At 36.7% G+C, this 16,053-nt stretch overlaps 1 protein-coding gene across 3 annotated transcripts in view; it reads left to right on the top strand.

Moving 5' to 3' along the window:
- Nucleotides 1–16,053, top strand: part of SEMA5A (semaphorin 5A) — a 304,442-nt gene that overhangs the window by 173,078 nt on the left and 115,311 nt on the right. For all 3 annotated transcript variants that reach the window (XM_085307061.1, XM_085307059.1, XM_085307060.1), the window contains exons 9-11: nt 5,936–6,221; nt 9,090–9,225; nt 12,427–12,631. In XM_085307061.1, the coding sequence (XP_085163187.1) occupies nt 5,936–6,221; nt 9,090–9,225; nt 12,427–12,631 (627 nt within the window). The remainder of the gene's footprint in view (nt 1–5,935; nt 6,222–9,089; nt 9,226–12,426; nt 12,632–16,053) is intronic.

Genomic DNA, 16,053 nt, shown 5'->3' with positions numbered 1-16,053 from the left:
GTGGCTGGATGTGTGGAGAGAAATTATCAGCTAAGAACAAGATTAATTTTTTTCACTTTTGCTTTTAAGGATTAATGGAAATCGTTGTAATAATTCAAGGTTACCTTTTTTTATATAATAGAAAGCTCTATAATTACCTGAAATAAGCTTTTCTTATGTAATATTTTACATAACTCAAAAATAGTGTGTTCTTGCAAAGTGCAATTTTGTCTTTTGCTTTCAGGTAAGAGAGCTGACTCAGAATATGTGAAGCATATGCTATCAATTGTTGCTTGTTTTGCAAAAAGATAAATAATTGCTTTTGCTTAGTTATGTTACCCGTAAGCTTGATTCTATTTCCTTGTAGGCATTGTGGTCTTTGCTAGCAGCATGAAATTGGATGGAAATACCTAGTGGTTTTCAAATCCATCCTTAGGCTTCTCCACTGGCACTTCCAAAGGCAAAGATTGAGCATTTTTTTCTCCAATGCTGTACATCTTTCCCTAGATGGCAATGACAGAGTAAAAGAGAAGTAGGCTGCAGCAAGATGGAGGAACCTCCTTTTAGCTTCTTTTGTCCAAGACCAAACTAAATTATAACAAAGCACCATCATACCCCTTCCTCATCCATTTAAAATATAGAGATGGGCAACACTTCTATGAAGGAAAATACAATGATATTTCTGCTTCTCATCTATGCCAGGTGATACAGCAAGGTCTTCCTTTTCCTTTTGAAAAGATTAGGAGTTTAGTGAGGGCAGAGCCTATTCTATTTTTGCTTACCTGCTGTGAAGTGCGCTGCCTCTCTCGRAGCTTTCAGGTTGCTGGCAGATCAGAGCAATCATCTCTGCATTGGTTACAGTCTGGTCACATCTTCAAACTTTTGCTTGCAATCCAACAAGCTAGAACTATCTTTCGTTTTAAGTGAAAACTGAGATTTCAAGGTGTTTATGAAATTCCCAGAAATGACTTCATGCCCTGGAGTGTTCAGGTCTCACCTATGTGGCTCACATCAACTCACATCAGACACCGATCCTCCTGAATGAGGAGAAAGGATGGAGCCTCCTACAAGTGTATCATTTGTGTCCAGCATTGCTGTGGACCTTCATGGCAGGAACATCAGCCTCAATAACATGGCATAAAACAATATCAGTGAGCTGGAGAGAATAGAGGAACATAGAATGGAAGCACAGCTCAAACAGGAGAATGTAGAAAAAGGGACAAATTTGAGGGAACATGAACACGTGTGAAACAGCATTCACCAAGGAAAGGAGAACAGAAGTCTTGGAAACAGAGATAGAATTTCAGTAGTGGCTATAGAAAGCCTTAAGGTGATAGAAAAAAAAATGAATGATTATGAAAGTGAACTCTCTTTTATTTTCTGTTATGGGAAAAAAAGGAAAAAGAAAAGAGGCCAGGTCTACAGGATAAGTCCTTTGATTGTCGTTTTCCCTTAGAAAACTAGATCAGAGAGGAAGAAGAAACGGCAGTCAAAATGTTTGAGGAAAAAAGRGTTGAGCTATCTATCATAGTTGCATTTTACTTCCAGACCATGCCTGCTAGTTGCCAAAATCTGCTTAAGAAAGATTTTTCTTCTTGGGTAGGTAGAATTCTAAATCCATAGTAAATATTCAAACTTCTGCCTCTTTTGATAGATCCRTATAGCACATACCTCTGGAGGTTCTGAGTGAATGGAGATAGTCCTCTATATTTCCCGCAGCTCCACTGCTGCTGCACAAGGTGCCTYTCCAGTGAGTACAGATGACTCAAAGTCCACTAAACTCCAGCAATGAATTAAATCACAATAGAGAGTGGTTCCTGTTACTGAATTTATAACACTGGCAAGTTTGCATCAACAAAATGATACAATAAATTGAAAATGTTATGCCATATAACAACACCTTGAAAACCATGTAAACTTATCTGAAATAAACAATGGATTATGAAACAAGGAATTTTAAAATACCGTTTTTGAAAACCACTTTTCAGAAGAAGAAATAATTACACTTCAGAATTTATTAGAGTACATCCATAAAATGTAAAGTCTAATGAGTGCATCCAGTTTTATGATTATGCTGGATTATTATTTTAGAATCTATCATCAATATTAAGAGAAGATTGGGAAAAAATTGTCTGGCATACACATCTTTAGTGTAATTTGCAGCCCTTGCTCTTTCAAACCCATAAAACCTCCTATTTAGCAAAAAGGAAAAGAATGTAAAAAAATTATGAAGAGCTGAGGCACAGCAGGAGAAACAATAGTCAAAATAGGTGGTACCCAGCTATAGCATGCCAGACTAGCATTTTAAGCATGTGTCTTAGGTGATTATGAAACACAGGGGAAAAATAATTATTAATAAGCAATGATTTCTACCAATTTTACATTGAGACTTTGCATTTTAGCTCCTGATGATGAATTTAACTATGATGACTACAAGTTATGTATTACTTTAAATGTGTTTAATACTGGAGGAAAAATTTAATATTAAGATTTGTCTATACATATTTACGAGCAGCAATAGCTGGATCCCCTGTTGTACTGTTCGCCAACAGCTGGGCTACGTTAATGAACACACTTAAAAAAGGAAATATTGAGATGGCAAAGCCCAAATAGGGAAAGGATTTCATTAAAGCTAGTAAGGTGAAAGAAAATAAAATCACCTAGGACTTTTGGCTCTTGGGTTTCCATTTTTTAGGCTTCTGATTTGGAGAATGTTTCTAGGAGTACGTTGAGCCTTGCTCCACAGGTAAGTATTCCATCAGTTTCATTTAACTTGAGAGAGTCTACTAAGCCTGACACGTCAATTAAGTCATTTACAATACTAATGACATTATTACAGATTAACATTTTCCAGTTGATCCGTACTGATGGCATGCTATCACATACCAGAATCCTTGCACTTCTTGCAATGGCATTCATTCATTATGGTAATCATTTGCAACTTAAATGAATTTATCCTTCCAAAGCTATCTGCAAATTCAGCAGGAAACAGAAATCACTTTGTGTCCTGTATTAAAAAGGTTTGTAAGAAGAACTGCTCAATGTCAACAAACATCAGTTCACAGCACAATATTTAGAAACATATGAACTAATTTTTCCTGGACAAAAATCTCCCTTTTCCCTTGGAACTTTGAAGTGATTCAGTTTGTTTTTCCCAAAGAGAAAATGAAATGAATAAAGTGTGACATGATAATCCCCCAATATCCATAGAATTCCCCAAGGTAGCTCTGAGAATATTACATTTTATGCAAAAGGAAARAGCTCTCACAAGTTTCAACAACAGGTCACATTTTCAGCATTTTTTGATCACTGAAGCATGCACACAGGTGTTTGCAGATGTAAATATCATTTCTCAGTTTTGAATCAATGAAATATCAGTACTAGCTTTTGTTGAGGCATGTATTATGATTATCAGTGCAATTTTAAATTATGGAAGATTGACATGCAATTATCAAAGAACCCTAAAAAACATTCTGAATGCATTTCATATGATTTTATTCCTACAGTTCATGAACATGTTATCCATAATTCATAATTCTTCACACTCTGGGTACTTCCAACAGAGTTTTTGGCATTGGAGTACAAATATGGAGACCTATTTGTTTCAGTGGGCCATGAACGAGAAGAAGCATCAGCAGGTCTGATTTTTGGGGCACGGCCTCTGTGCTTAATGATTCTGCAGAATATTTTGTAGGTGGACCAAATTGATGGTGAATGTTTGCATAAAAAGTAGTTTTTTTTAAATCTGATCAAGATATTTTTGAGCTATTTGCAAAGAGCAAGTAGAATTTTAGGCTACACAATATCAAAAATAGTTGGAAGATCTTGTTTTTTCTTGCTATTTCGGGTGACTTGTTTTTTTCCATCTACTATTAGTGGGTAATGCTTTAAATAAGACCTAAGCTTAGTACTGTGGACAAGTAGCCTGAATCACACTGAGATGGGAGAATCCTTTTTCTTTTTTCAATGAGTATAAAAACATTCTAAAGGAATGTTACTTGAAGTGAGGGAGAAAAGTAACACACATTACAGATCAAGAGAAAAATGGCTAAATGTGTTATGGATATTCAAATTGGGTGATGAGAAATAGTGGATTGTTTTATTCATTAGCCTGGTGTTCTTAAGAAGATTTTACTTTTAGTATATTTTATTTAAATAAATAGATTTGTTCCATAGAATTCAAAACACTGATATTTCTTAGAAATGAATGAAACATAATTGGAGCGTATAATAATAATAACAATAATAATAAAACTTTGCATGCAATTAGCTGTTGATATATATCAATATTTGATGCCTGCCAAAACACTCTCGCCTAAATGTGATTATATGTAATGTTGTTATTTTTTTAGCAACATATTTAGGTGATTTCAGTATAGGGGCCATTAAAACATGTATTATTMTACTCTGTTACCTATTCATCATAGAAGCACACTCTTAGAGAGGAAAATTTTAACCAAGTTAAAAATAAGCTTTTTATTTCAGCTTCCTCTGCTTTCAGTGTTCAATGTATATATGTGTAACAGTGTTACATTTAGATCTTTAAAAGATTAGGAACTCATGAGCAACTAAGAATTATTTCTACAGGTCTGTAAGCTCTAATAATGAAGTTGAAAGGTTTTTGAAGCCTTTGAAACTAAATTCCTATTGTAAAGAAAATTTTACACATGTGTGGAATGAAGAGGTGTTATTCAATTAGGGAAACTGTTACTAATAAATCTGATTTTATCTTTATGGCCACCACAAGTCTCATCAAATGCTTTTACCTTTGGGTTTTAAGAGAGAAGTGCAGTGGTGTAGTGGAGTTTCTAAGATCTCTGGAAACCAGCAAAGTTCTCCGCAAAGCCCTTGGGTGCCAAATTCCAGTTAAATCCCACTGGGGATCTGAGTTTGGAGAAAATGTGGTGGGTTGCAGACTAATCTCAAGAAAACAGTTAATAGGTGAATGAGTGAAAGTTGTGGCGAGAAGTAGGAGAGCTATCTTATCTGCTCAGCTTCAAATACTCCAGGGAGCTCTTCACCCTGTTGCCTGCTGTGGAGCTAAGACGCCCTGGAGACTAGCAGTGTACTGGAGAGAGAAGGGAAGCAATGCAGAAAACTAGGTAAGCTAGTGCCCCTCCAAAATTTTGACATCTTTGATGTATCCTAGGAAAATTTTTGATTCAGTTACAGCAACTTTTTCAATAAAAGTGCTGTCAAAACATGTTCACCTACCTCTGCTAATAAATTCTTTAGCGTTTTGTATCGGAATGGATAAACATGGTTAATATAAGTTRGTTTGCTGCTTTTTTTCACTTTAGAATAGAATTTGGGGACAAAAACAAAAATTTTACTAGTTTCTCAGGGGAACAAGTGTTTTGTAATGACCCCTTTGCTTTTTTACAGATCCATGTATCTAATTTGATTTTCATCTGAGTTGAATTCATCAAGTTGTCAATCTTTCTTAAGCTCATGGACTCTTTAGTAGTCCTTSTAGGAAATAGATTATCATCATGTTATCTGTTGTTTCCATTTTGCTTTTAAGAAATACTGTCTGTCTTTTCCTGGACCTTTTTCTTTTTCTTTTCTTTTTTCTTTTTTTCCTTTTTGGTATTCTCTGATTTCTCCAGTATCACCATCATTTTCATCTTTTTCAAAAAAGAAAGAAGATACTGTAAAGCTGTCAAAAGTTTTAAGTGAGATAGGACCAAAATGAGGCTATTTACCATCAAATGCCTGCTCAGAAGTCTCTCTCTTTTCATTTAAGTAGTTGAGCACACTCTTAGTCACGTGCAGTTGCTGTTGGCTATTCTGATAATCTGAAATAAAGGGATGGCGGCAAAGCAAAAACAGATTAACACAGCAGATAAATCACTTATGTTGTATGAATGCCTGAAGATGAATCTGACTCTCAAGTTAATATGAGTGTATACATCACTGGGACAMACTACATAATTTTTTCTTCAACTGTTTTCAGAGCCAAATTTTGTGTCGTCTTATGACATTGGGAACTTTACCTACTTCTTCTTCCGGGAGAATGCAGTGGAGCATGACTGTGGGAAAACAGTCTTCTCTCGTGCTGCTCGGGTGTGTAAAAATGATATTGGTGGCAAGTTTGTGCTGGAGGATACTTGGACTACCTTCATGAAAGCTCGTCTGAACTGCTCTCGCCCTGGAGAAATTCCATTTTACTATAATGAACTACAGAGCACTTTCTTCCTGCCAGAATTGGACTTGATCTATGGGATTTTTACCACTAATGTGTAAGTAAATTCCATGATACATTTTACTTTGTTATGATTTATGACAGTAAAAAGTGAAGCTTCTTAGCTTATAAATTCAGATGACTGCTTTCTCCCGTCCACTGTACTTTTGTGAACATATATCAGTTCCAAATTCTTTGCATTAAATTGTTAAAGGCATATAAAAGAAGGAAGAATTCTTAATCTTTCCTTACAGCAAGGAGATGGTTGTGTTTAAGGCTATTTTCATCTTTTTCATATGTTATTATAAATACACGATTATACATTTCATGTATTATTATAAATAGATACATATTATGTTTATGAAATATTGTTAACATAATTGTAATTTGATCATGTCAGTCCTACGATTTCAATCATGTCATGCTCAAAAGAGCGTGAGAGGTGCTCTTAAGTATTCTGAATTAGTCCCAACATATCCCAGTATGGATTTGAGAGTCAAATGCAGCATAACTAAACCTGTTATGTCAACAAGATAAAATTCTTAAATGTACAGTTTAATCTTATAATTTAACATTTCATTTACATTAAAGCATTGTGATTGGACATAAAAGCTTCCTAGACTCTGAACTGGGTGTCAGGAATAGCTTAATTTTCAGAAAAAAAGACACTATCATCTCAGAAATGTGATGACAAGAGTTCATATGTTGCCTGGTAAAACAGCCAATTATGAGCAGGATTTCAGATTTMGGTTTCTGATTCTCTTATCTGCTTACAGTATCACATTGTGTAAGGTGGTTTTGCCCAGAATTTTAAAAGATATTTGGGCCCCTGAAACACAGATCAGTGCCCTTTTCTACCACTAGAAGCACCTGAATGTCTACTTTATGTTTATTAAAATATATCCGTATAGCCAGGTGGAAACAGTTGTAAGTTAATCCARGCAAGCTGTGATCTCTAAGTTGCTTGGACAGTGAGCATGAGCTAGTTTCTCCTGCTTTTGTTATGGTCTTACCATGTCTAAATGGCTTCCAGAATAGGCCTGATGCTCTCGCCTGCCAAGGGAACTCTGACCGGGAGRATTCTGTCCCAGAAAAGCCACAGAGCTTCTGCTGTGTAATGGCAGCAACTCTCTTCTCCCCAGGGAAAGCCGTGTTGAAATTGTATTTGTTCCTGGCGTCACRTATTACAAATAAAATCTTGGAGATTGCTGAAATGTTGTAGAGTGAGGACTGCTTCCCTGTGCTGAGTACCTGTTTACAGAAATGYGCACAACCTGTATGATTTGCATTTCAGTCCTGCAGCCTGATGGTGAAGAAGCAGTATGGGTTCCCAGCAGAGGGAACGACGTGCTTAGCACAACAGCATCAGATATTATCAAATCAGACTCAGCGTTCTTCAATCTCCACATTTTCAGAATCACAGTGATTTTATTTTGAGTTATTTATAAAATAGTACCCCAGTGATTGTTTAATATACATTGTTTAATTGCTTTGTGGGGAAAAATCCCCACAGCTTTTCTATCAATAGAGATTGTGACTCAGAGCAAAACTAGCACCATTTAAGTGTAGCTGACTGTTAAATGAAGTATCATTGCTGCTTCTTAATGAGGCTGATACGGATTTTTTCACACCATGAGCAGATTTATAAGCATGAGTACTTTAAGGAAATTCAAGAAAATATTGGTATTGTTAATAATATGAGCGAGCTTATTGACAGTTTATATGGGCAGGGTTTTCTCAAATCTAATGTTAGCTGATTCTGCAGTAATTATTTGCAAAAAACTTCTAGTTTTGGAGTGACAAGAATTAGAAAGCAAATCATTCTTTTGTCCTGCTATTAAATTCATATTGCCTTGTTGTCTTTTCAGTTATTGGTAGATGGTTATTTTTCCTTTCTTTCTATAAAAAAAGAAAGAAATGAATGAAAAAAGAATGCCGTGGAGACATGGGAATCAGTTGTCACCAGTTTTACTTGTAATGGAAATTTGTGTAACTATGTGCCACCTTCACTCTCCATCCCTTTATCTCATATTTTGGAAAAGAATAATGTGGAAGCTCATTTCCATGACTTATATTCATTCTAAAAGAATTATTTCAGACTTGAATTTATTGTTAGCTGATGATAATTTAGCTTTTTTATGTCTGTGGAGAGGATATTTTTTTTTGTACATATTAAACCCCCCAAATTCTGCAGATTTTTGAAGTTTGATTTGCTGTCAAAATAAAGTAAGTTTTCCATATTAAACATTCTCATGGTCACTTGATTGTATTATTTACACTGTACAGAATTATTTTTTGGCATATATCACAATTTGAACTTGAGAACAGGAAATTATGTTTTGCCTGGTGACTGTTTATTTCTCTAACAGGTGATTTTGTAAAGTATGTGGTTGAGGTTATTTTCTCCTGGGACTTGCATTCTTATTGCTGTACAAGGTCATTTGGAAGATAGGGTTTTTGTGCAGGTGCCTTACCCAGAGCTTCCATTGGGTCTAGGGACATACCATGAGTCAAAAAATCCTTGCATTCGATACAAAGCTGGTTGTATAAAATAAATATTAATGACCTCTGAGAATAATCTCATCGTCAACTTTACAACTAGAAGAAAAATATACTTGATGCATGCGATTACATGTAGCAGTAAAGTATGGCTTTGTAGTATCAGAGCAGCAGCAGCAGGAATAAAATGCTGTTTCTCCAACCACTAGCTTCTTGGCAAGGGTGACAAAAAGTTTTAAGTACCAAGTCTATGCCTAAATCAGCACATCATTTCCCTGAGATATCATCTCCTGGCTGATCATGTCCATTTTGTTAATTACTTGAAGGACTGGCACATTAACAAGRGGAAATACTGCCTAATATTTTTTTTCAGCAAATTGACTTCTTGGTGCTGTTAATTAAGTTAATGTTTATATTTGTCTTTCAGGAACAGCATAGCAGCCTCAGCAGTTTGTGTTTTCAACCTGAGTGCCATAACTCAGGCCTTTAACGGACCCTTCAAATACCAGGAAAACTCTCGCTCTGCTTGGCTTCCATACCCCAATCCAAACCCTAATTTTCAGGTACAAGTATATAAGAGAAGACCACTAGTTTACATGAGTTTTTTTCAAAATGTTGTATGTTAACAAGTCCAGTTTTGCACTGTATTATAGCATAAGATGTCAAAAWTTTTAAAAAGTCCTAAGAGAGCTCTCTATTTCATCATACTTAATCATACTTAATTTTATCCTTCCCCAAACTCTTGTGATTTGAAAAGCAGATATCTTCTGAAGGGTARGAGTATAGAGGCTCAACTTTGATCTTCTGTCAAAATGAAACAAGATGATAGTCATCCACCAAGGCAATGCTAACTCCTGGCTGAAGAGTAATCAACGTTCTCTTCTCTTTTGTATTTTATTTGTGTTGTTAGAACCTGGAAAGGGAACACTTTCTTTGACCAAAAAAAAAAAAAAAAAAGGCAAAAGAAAAAGAAGTGATAAGAATTTGAGAATTTGTAGTTTTGCCGGTGCAAAGTGATCCACGCTCCTTGAAAGAATCTGATTAAAAGAATTTGTAAAACAGTGTGCCCCTCATTTGAACCTGTCAGCCTCTGAGTATGCAACTCTCTGAAGCTGGCTGACAGCGTAGGACTAATTAGTGCAAGGTGGGTCGGTCAGGGGAACTTTCTACAAAGACGAAAGCATGTTTCAAGTGCATATGTATTTTTTTTTATTCTTCTGCACAGTCAGCACTTCTACCAGGAAAATTTTCATGAGAATGTGGTTCCAGCAAGAGAAACAGAAAGGAGAATCACATTGATTTAGTCGACATTAATAACTTTCCATCAAGATACTTAAGCGTGGATCATCCTCTCACCCTTTCTTATCACTGTGCAGTTTCTTATATTCAGTTCCCTTACAACAGCGAATCCCACGGCAGCTTTGCCTCTCTTCTTCTAAGGGTCATAAGATCTTTGCAGGCATGAAAGCCAGTCACCCACAGGGGACTTACCAGTAGTTTCAACTTCCTGGTTTATGCAAACAAAGGAGAAAAAAGCACTGAGTCTGCTCTGAATTATAGGCCAGAGCCCCATTATCTTTTCTAAATAGTGTATTTGGCATTGTGCCCAAGTAAGAGAACACCATTTAAGCAAGCTGTATTACAGAAACAGGCTATATTTGTATATAACTTTTTATATCTCRTGGTAATGTTTGTATTGACAGAAGAGTGATAGCAAGAAGGTCAAAGTGAGGCTAATTTGTGAAGGARGAGGCCTGAAGAAAGGCTTGTGTGCAAAACGTCTTCTCTCTTTTTTTCCAACTAGATGAGCAAATCCAGTAAAAGTTATTAGCACCTTCCTGTAAACCTTGCCTGTCTTAATGTGCCAGTGATTCCTATGTGAGTGCCTCGTGCGGAACGCTGCCTGCGGGTGAAGTGCAGGTCTCTGCTATGTTGCCTGTGCTTGTCCCTACCTCTCAGTCAAGGCAGGGAGGTGATGAAGAATTTTCTCACTGGGATTGCTGACTGATTCAAATATGGCTCTTAGGTCCTTTATCAACTTTACAGGAGTTACAGAAACAGTTGTATCATCTTTGAGCAACAGCTTTGCTGACCAGCTCTCTGAGGCTACAAAATGGCCTTTTGGAACAGTGCTTAAGCCAATTCACTTTAAGTGATATGCAGGTACCTTTAGTGATGTCGAACTTCTGTGCTTTTACAGATGCAATTTTTTATTCTGCTGAACGATCTGTCTGATTTCTGGCTCCTCAACTGCAGTGCTGGCACACAGCAGCTTCCCAGAAAGGAAGCCTTTTCTTTTGTAGGACACCTACAATAAAATATGAGGAGTGCTGACTGTATAATCTCGGAATTGGGTTTATCCTCAGAGTATTTAGGATCAATAGTCAACAGAAGTATGTGGTTATGAAGGAAATCTAATGCTAGATAGTGCTAGCTGCATCAAACACTCTGTTTCCAAGGCCAGATTATATTAATTAATTAAACTTTGCAGCTCTCTGTTGGAGTCCCAGTCCTGAGACACAGCAAGCCTTTAATAACATTCTTTCTTTCCAAGCTTGTTATTTTTCTCTTTACACAGGACATCTTACATAATGAGACCAAGAACCATAAATGTTTCAGTGTACCATGAGCATTCCAAGCAGAATCTTTCCTGCTTGATATATTGATATAATATTCAGAGAAATTCTTCTTTTGCTTCTTTATTTTAATTTTTCCATGGCCTGATGTGCTGTATACTCACAGAACGAGTAGTGGTCTCTGCATAACTGTGCCTCCTCCCTCTTAATCCTCCAGTCTGTGGAAACTGGAGGAATTTTTGAGCTCTCATTGTAAAGTTATTGACTTGAATTTTTCTTAAAGTTTGTGGATTTTGACTGATCTGTTAATCTCAGATTGAAAACATGGCAATAATGTTACTCAGAAATAATTGACAGGGTTTTGCGCATTGTATTATGTAGTTTATGCCATGATTCATAACATCATTTATGACAGCAGAAAACATACAGTGAAAAAGTATGTCTTTGGCATGCCTTTCATATCACCAACATATTTGATAAACGCTGTAAAGTCCTGTTTTACTTTTCTGATATGATAATGTAGAAGTAAGTATAAGAATATAAGCATAAGTTATCTGCTCACATGAAGCTCTCTATTTAGTGTCCTCTAGTTAGCTGAAGATTTAAAYGTGAAGATGCCAAATGAATTGCCAAATATTTTGCTGTATTTGTGCTTGGAATTTGTGCTTACAATTACTGAATGTTCTCCTRTTAGAAATTAATACAATATTCTGTTATATAATACAGTCAACTCAAAAGGAGAAAAAAAGTGTTTGATTTAGAATCAACTAGACTTTATAGCTAGAGCTCCACACTGTACAATTTTGGCTTAATGAACACAAAGAAGCTTACAGATGCTACATCATGCTTTGACCTGGGAATTCTGTTAGTCTCTGGCTGTGGTAAGATGTGAGATTTTCTCTGAAAAACTGTCATGTCTTCAACACTCAGTGTAAAATAGTAAAGAAAAATAGTTAGAACAATTCTGTGGTTTGCTGGATGGTAGTTTTTCTCCTCCTAGTACACCATCAAGAAAGTGTGGTTTTGTTGTTTTCCGTACAGTCTAGTTAGCTCCAGAATGAGACCTGAATTTGAAATACTACAAGATCACTACAAGATATACTGTTGGTATTTATTTTCTTATACTGTAAATCAGAGAGCAAATCTGTTGCTATTGCATATAATAGTATTACTTTTCTGTGTTTACAGTGTGGCACCATGGACCAGGGTCTGTATGCAAATCTGACCGAGAGAAATCTTCAGGATGCTCAAAAATTCTTTTTAATGCATGAGGTGGTCCAACCAGTTACTCATGTTCCTTACTTCATGGAAGACAATAGCCGATTTTCCCACGTGGTGGTGGATGTGGTGCAGGGCAAGGACATGCTTTTCCATATCATCTACCTTGCCACAGGTATGAGCACTGTGTYGCAGGGATACCTGCAAAAGTCTTTGAGGTCTATGCATTTTAAGTCTGTGAGTCAGTTTTGAACCACGTGTAACACCAAGGGTAAGTTTTTCCTCCTTGGCAGTCTTAACTGTGTCTTTTCCCTTTCCAGAGCAGATGAGATGAGCAGTTTGCAGTGTGTTTGTTTATGTTTTGAACTCCAGTGTTGGTTTCTGTTCTCTCTCTCTCTCTCTCTCCTCCTTTGGAAGGGATAAAGCCTACATGCTCTTATGRGACCAAAAGGCTGGAAAATCCATAAACAGGAATTTGCTCAGTTTCTAGGTCTTTTCGCTCTTTTTATGTAGTTTGGGGTGTGATCTCATCCAGAATTCATAAGCTACTTCAGAATCCTTGGAGATAGAAGAAACTCTACAGATAGCAAATACAGTTATTGCTGTTGCTATTTCTCTGTCTTCTACTCACACACATTTTATTACATTTCCTTTTTTCTCATTTTAAGTTATTCATTCTTACACATTTTTACACTTTTATTATTTGTCCTTTTGTTTGTAAGCTTAGCAATGAAAGAAAAATAGCCCTCCAGTTAAATTTTTCTTGGTTGTAAGTATTACTTTCTTGGTTCAAAATTTCATCCAAACTTTTAAAAAATACTGAGGGTCTCCAAAAACTGCTTTTACAGAACAAGGATGTCCCTAAATGAGATTGAGTTATTAGGTTAGAGCAATAAGTGCACAATCTTATGGCAAAAATCTTAAGATCATTCCCATATATTTAGTCCCATACACATTAGTGGGAGATAACTTGCCTAAGAAATGATTTGCTAATGTGAATATTTTTGTCTCGCAGTGACTACACAACACGTGATAAATTTAGGGGGAAAAAAATCTTGATTAACAAGGGAAAGAACCCTGAACAACCACTGACTTGATCTTCCAATTAGTAAAGTCATTTTCAAAAATGTCGTCAGTTCAATAAAAACTAGATAAGATATTTTGATTACTAAAATTATGATTTACTAATGAAAATTGCCTATTCTATAGCTTATTGCTTAAAGAGCCTGAAGAAATGTGCATTGTGGCTCAATATATGATTTAATTTTCTCTTGAAAATGTGATACTCATTTCTGATAGAAGACTTGCTTCTTTKTGAATCTGAATAAATTTTATGGTAATTTGCTGTGTTGAGGTGAGACAGTATGTCTTGGATTGTTATTCTGGTAGATAAAGCTTTCTCATTGTGCTCCTTGAAAGACAGGCAGTAAAATGAATAGGTTTTAATAGATTTTAATAACTTTAATAGCTTTTAATAGGTTACAACTGAGTTGGAATTTGGCCAGTTATAATAAAAGCAACCCGCTAGTTGGAAAATTATGGCATTTTAACTGAAATTGTGCCTATACTGAAAGCTGCTTATATTGCAGAACTCTAAACAGAAACTGAATTATAGAAACATGTATTGAATTGGTTTTACATAAAGACACTGCCACTGCATTGTGGGACATTTACATTATAATGACTGCACCTATAATGATGTAATTTTTCATAATTCTGATTGTTTTCAGTTTTCAGTTTAGCTTCCTATGTTTCCTTTTACATTTGATTCAGTGAGTGGGGAGCCAAAATTTTAAGTTTCAGGGTTCATTAATAAATTGTGTTCAGTAAAAATTCTAAGTTCTTTTTATGCATCTTTCTTGCTATTAAAAAAATACTGCTCTTGTACACCTTATATATGTGCTTGCCTGCACTTTTGTTCTTCTCTCTACCTGTTTGCAGTTACTCATGGAAGCAGGATACTAGGCTAGATGAATTTTTTGTTTGACACCTTACATGTTTTTATGTAAACAGAAAGTGTGGGTTTTATAAAAGGGAGAAACTTTACGATGAAGGAACCTAAGAAATACCAGGGAGGCACGCTAAGTTTAACAGTTTCTAACTCCTGTAGTGTTCAGCCTTACTTTTCTGTACAATGGCATCCAGCCCAAGCTGCTCACACCATCATGTGTATGTGTYTGGGAGAGCTGGAGGAGGGTGATTGGCTGACATCATCGTATCTTTTCTTTTTAAATTTTGATTACATTAACAGTGGTGGCAAATTAAATTTAACRTTACCTTTTTATCACCATGTTCCATCTTCAAAAAAAGCCAAAAAGTTGCACTAAGGAACTACAGGCTGGTTAACTGCCCTTAAATCCCTGGGGTCATGGGACAAGTCACCTTGGAACACACTTTTGTGGGCAAGTAAATGAGAAGATGATGGGGAAGAGTCAGTGTGGATTTGCCAAGCGTAGATCATGCCTGACCAACCTGTCTGCTTTCTGTGGAAAGATGACTGGATTTGTGGAGGAGGGGAGAGTACAGGGTGTCATTTACCTCAACTTTAGCAAAGGTTTTTGGTATTACCTCCCATGATATTCATACTACCTCCCATGATATTCATCTAGCTTAGGTACTGTAGTCTGAATTAGTGGACAACTAGATGTGTAAAAAGATGGTTGGATGGTCAAATTCAGAGGGTAGTTTGCGCAAGTGATAACAAGTCGAGTAATGCAWGAGTCTACTAATATCAGTCCTGTTTAACACCCTAATCAATGGCCTGAGGCAACAGGGTGCACTCTGTTAAATATGCAGATGAAACCAAACTAGGGGGACAACTCAAAATGCTCAAGGGCAGGGCAGCCATCCAGAGGGACAGAGACAGGCTGGAGAACTGGGCCAGCAAGAACCTCTCAAAATTGAACAAGTTCAAATGGAAAGTCTTGAATTTGGGAAGGAATAATCCCATGCAGGCTGAGGACTGACTGGTTAGGAGATGGCTCTGTTGAAAGGATCTTGAGGTTTTYGTAGACAGCAAGCTGAACATGAGCTCACAGSACACCCTGGCAGCAAAGAAGATCAAAAGAGTCTTGGGCTATATTAACAGGAACGKATCCAGTAGATCGAGAGCATTTACTCAGCATACTTGAGACCACATCTACAACATTTTATCCAGTTTGGTTCCCCAAATGTTAGAAGGATGTTGATAAACTGGAGCAAGTTCAGCAGAGGGCCACCAGGACTGTCAGGGGGCTGGAGCAACAAGCTCTGTAGGAAGAGGTTGAGGGAACAGGGCTTGTTCAGCCTGGAGAGGAGAAGGCTTCAAAAGGGACCTTACAGCAGCCTGTGAGTACCTATGAGGAGGTCACAAAGAAGAACGGAGCTGGGGTCTTCACAGTAGTGCATGATGGRATGACAAAGACAATGGATAGGGATGTTCAGATTGGGTGTTAGAAAACTGTTTTTCGCCCTGAGGACAGTCAAGCAGTGGCTCAGGTTGCCTAGAGAGGCTAGCCTGCCTTTGAGCAGCAGGTTGGGCCTGAGACCTTCTGCCATCCCTTTGGACTAGAATTATCCTACAATTCTAAAACTGTGTGATGTGCCCATGCATTATGG

Source organism: Rhea americana, unplaced genomic scaffold (assembly GCF_003343005.1).
Source record: "Rhea americana isolate MKP2758 unplaced genomic scaffold, rheAme1 scaffold_251, whole genome shotgun sequence".
NCBI lineage: Eukaryota > Metazoa > Chordata > Aves > Rheiformes > Rheidae > Rhea > Rhea americana.
This window is presented reverse-complemented; position numbering and strand designations above follow the sequence as displayed.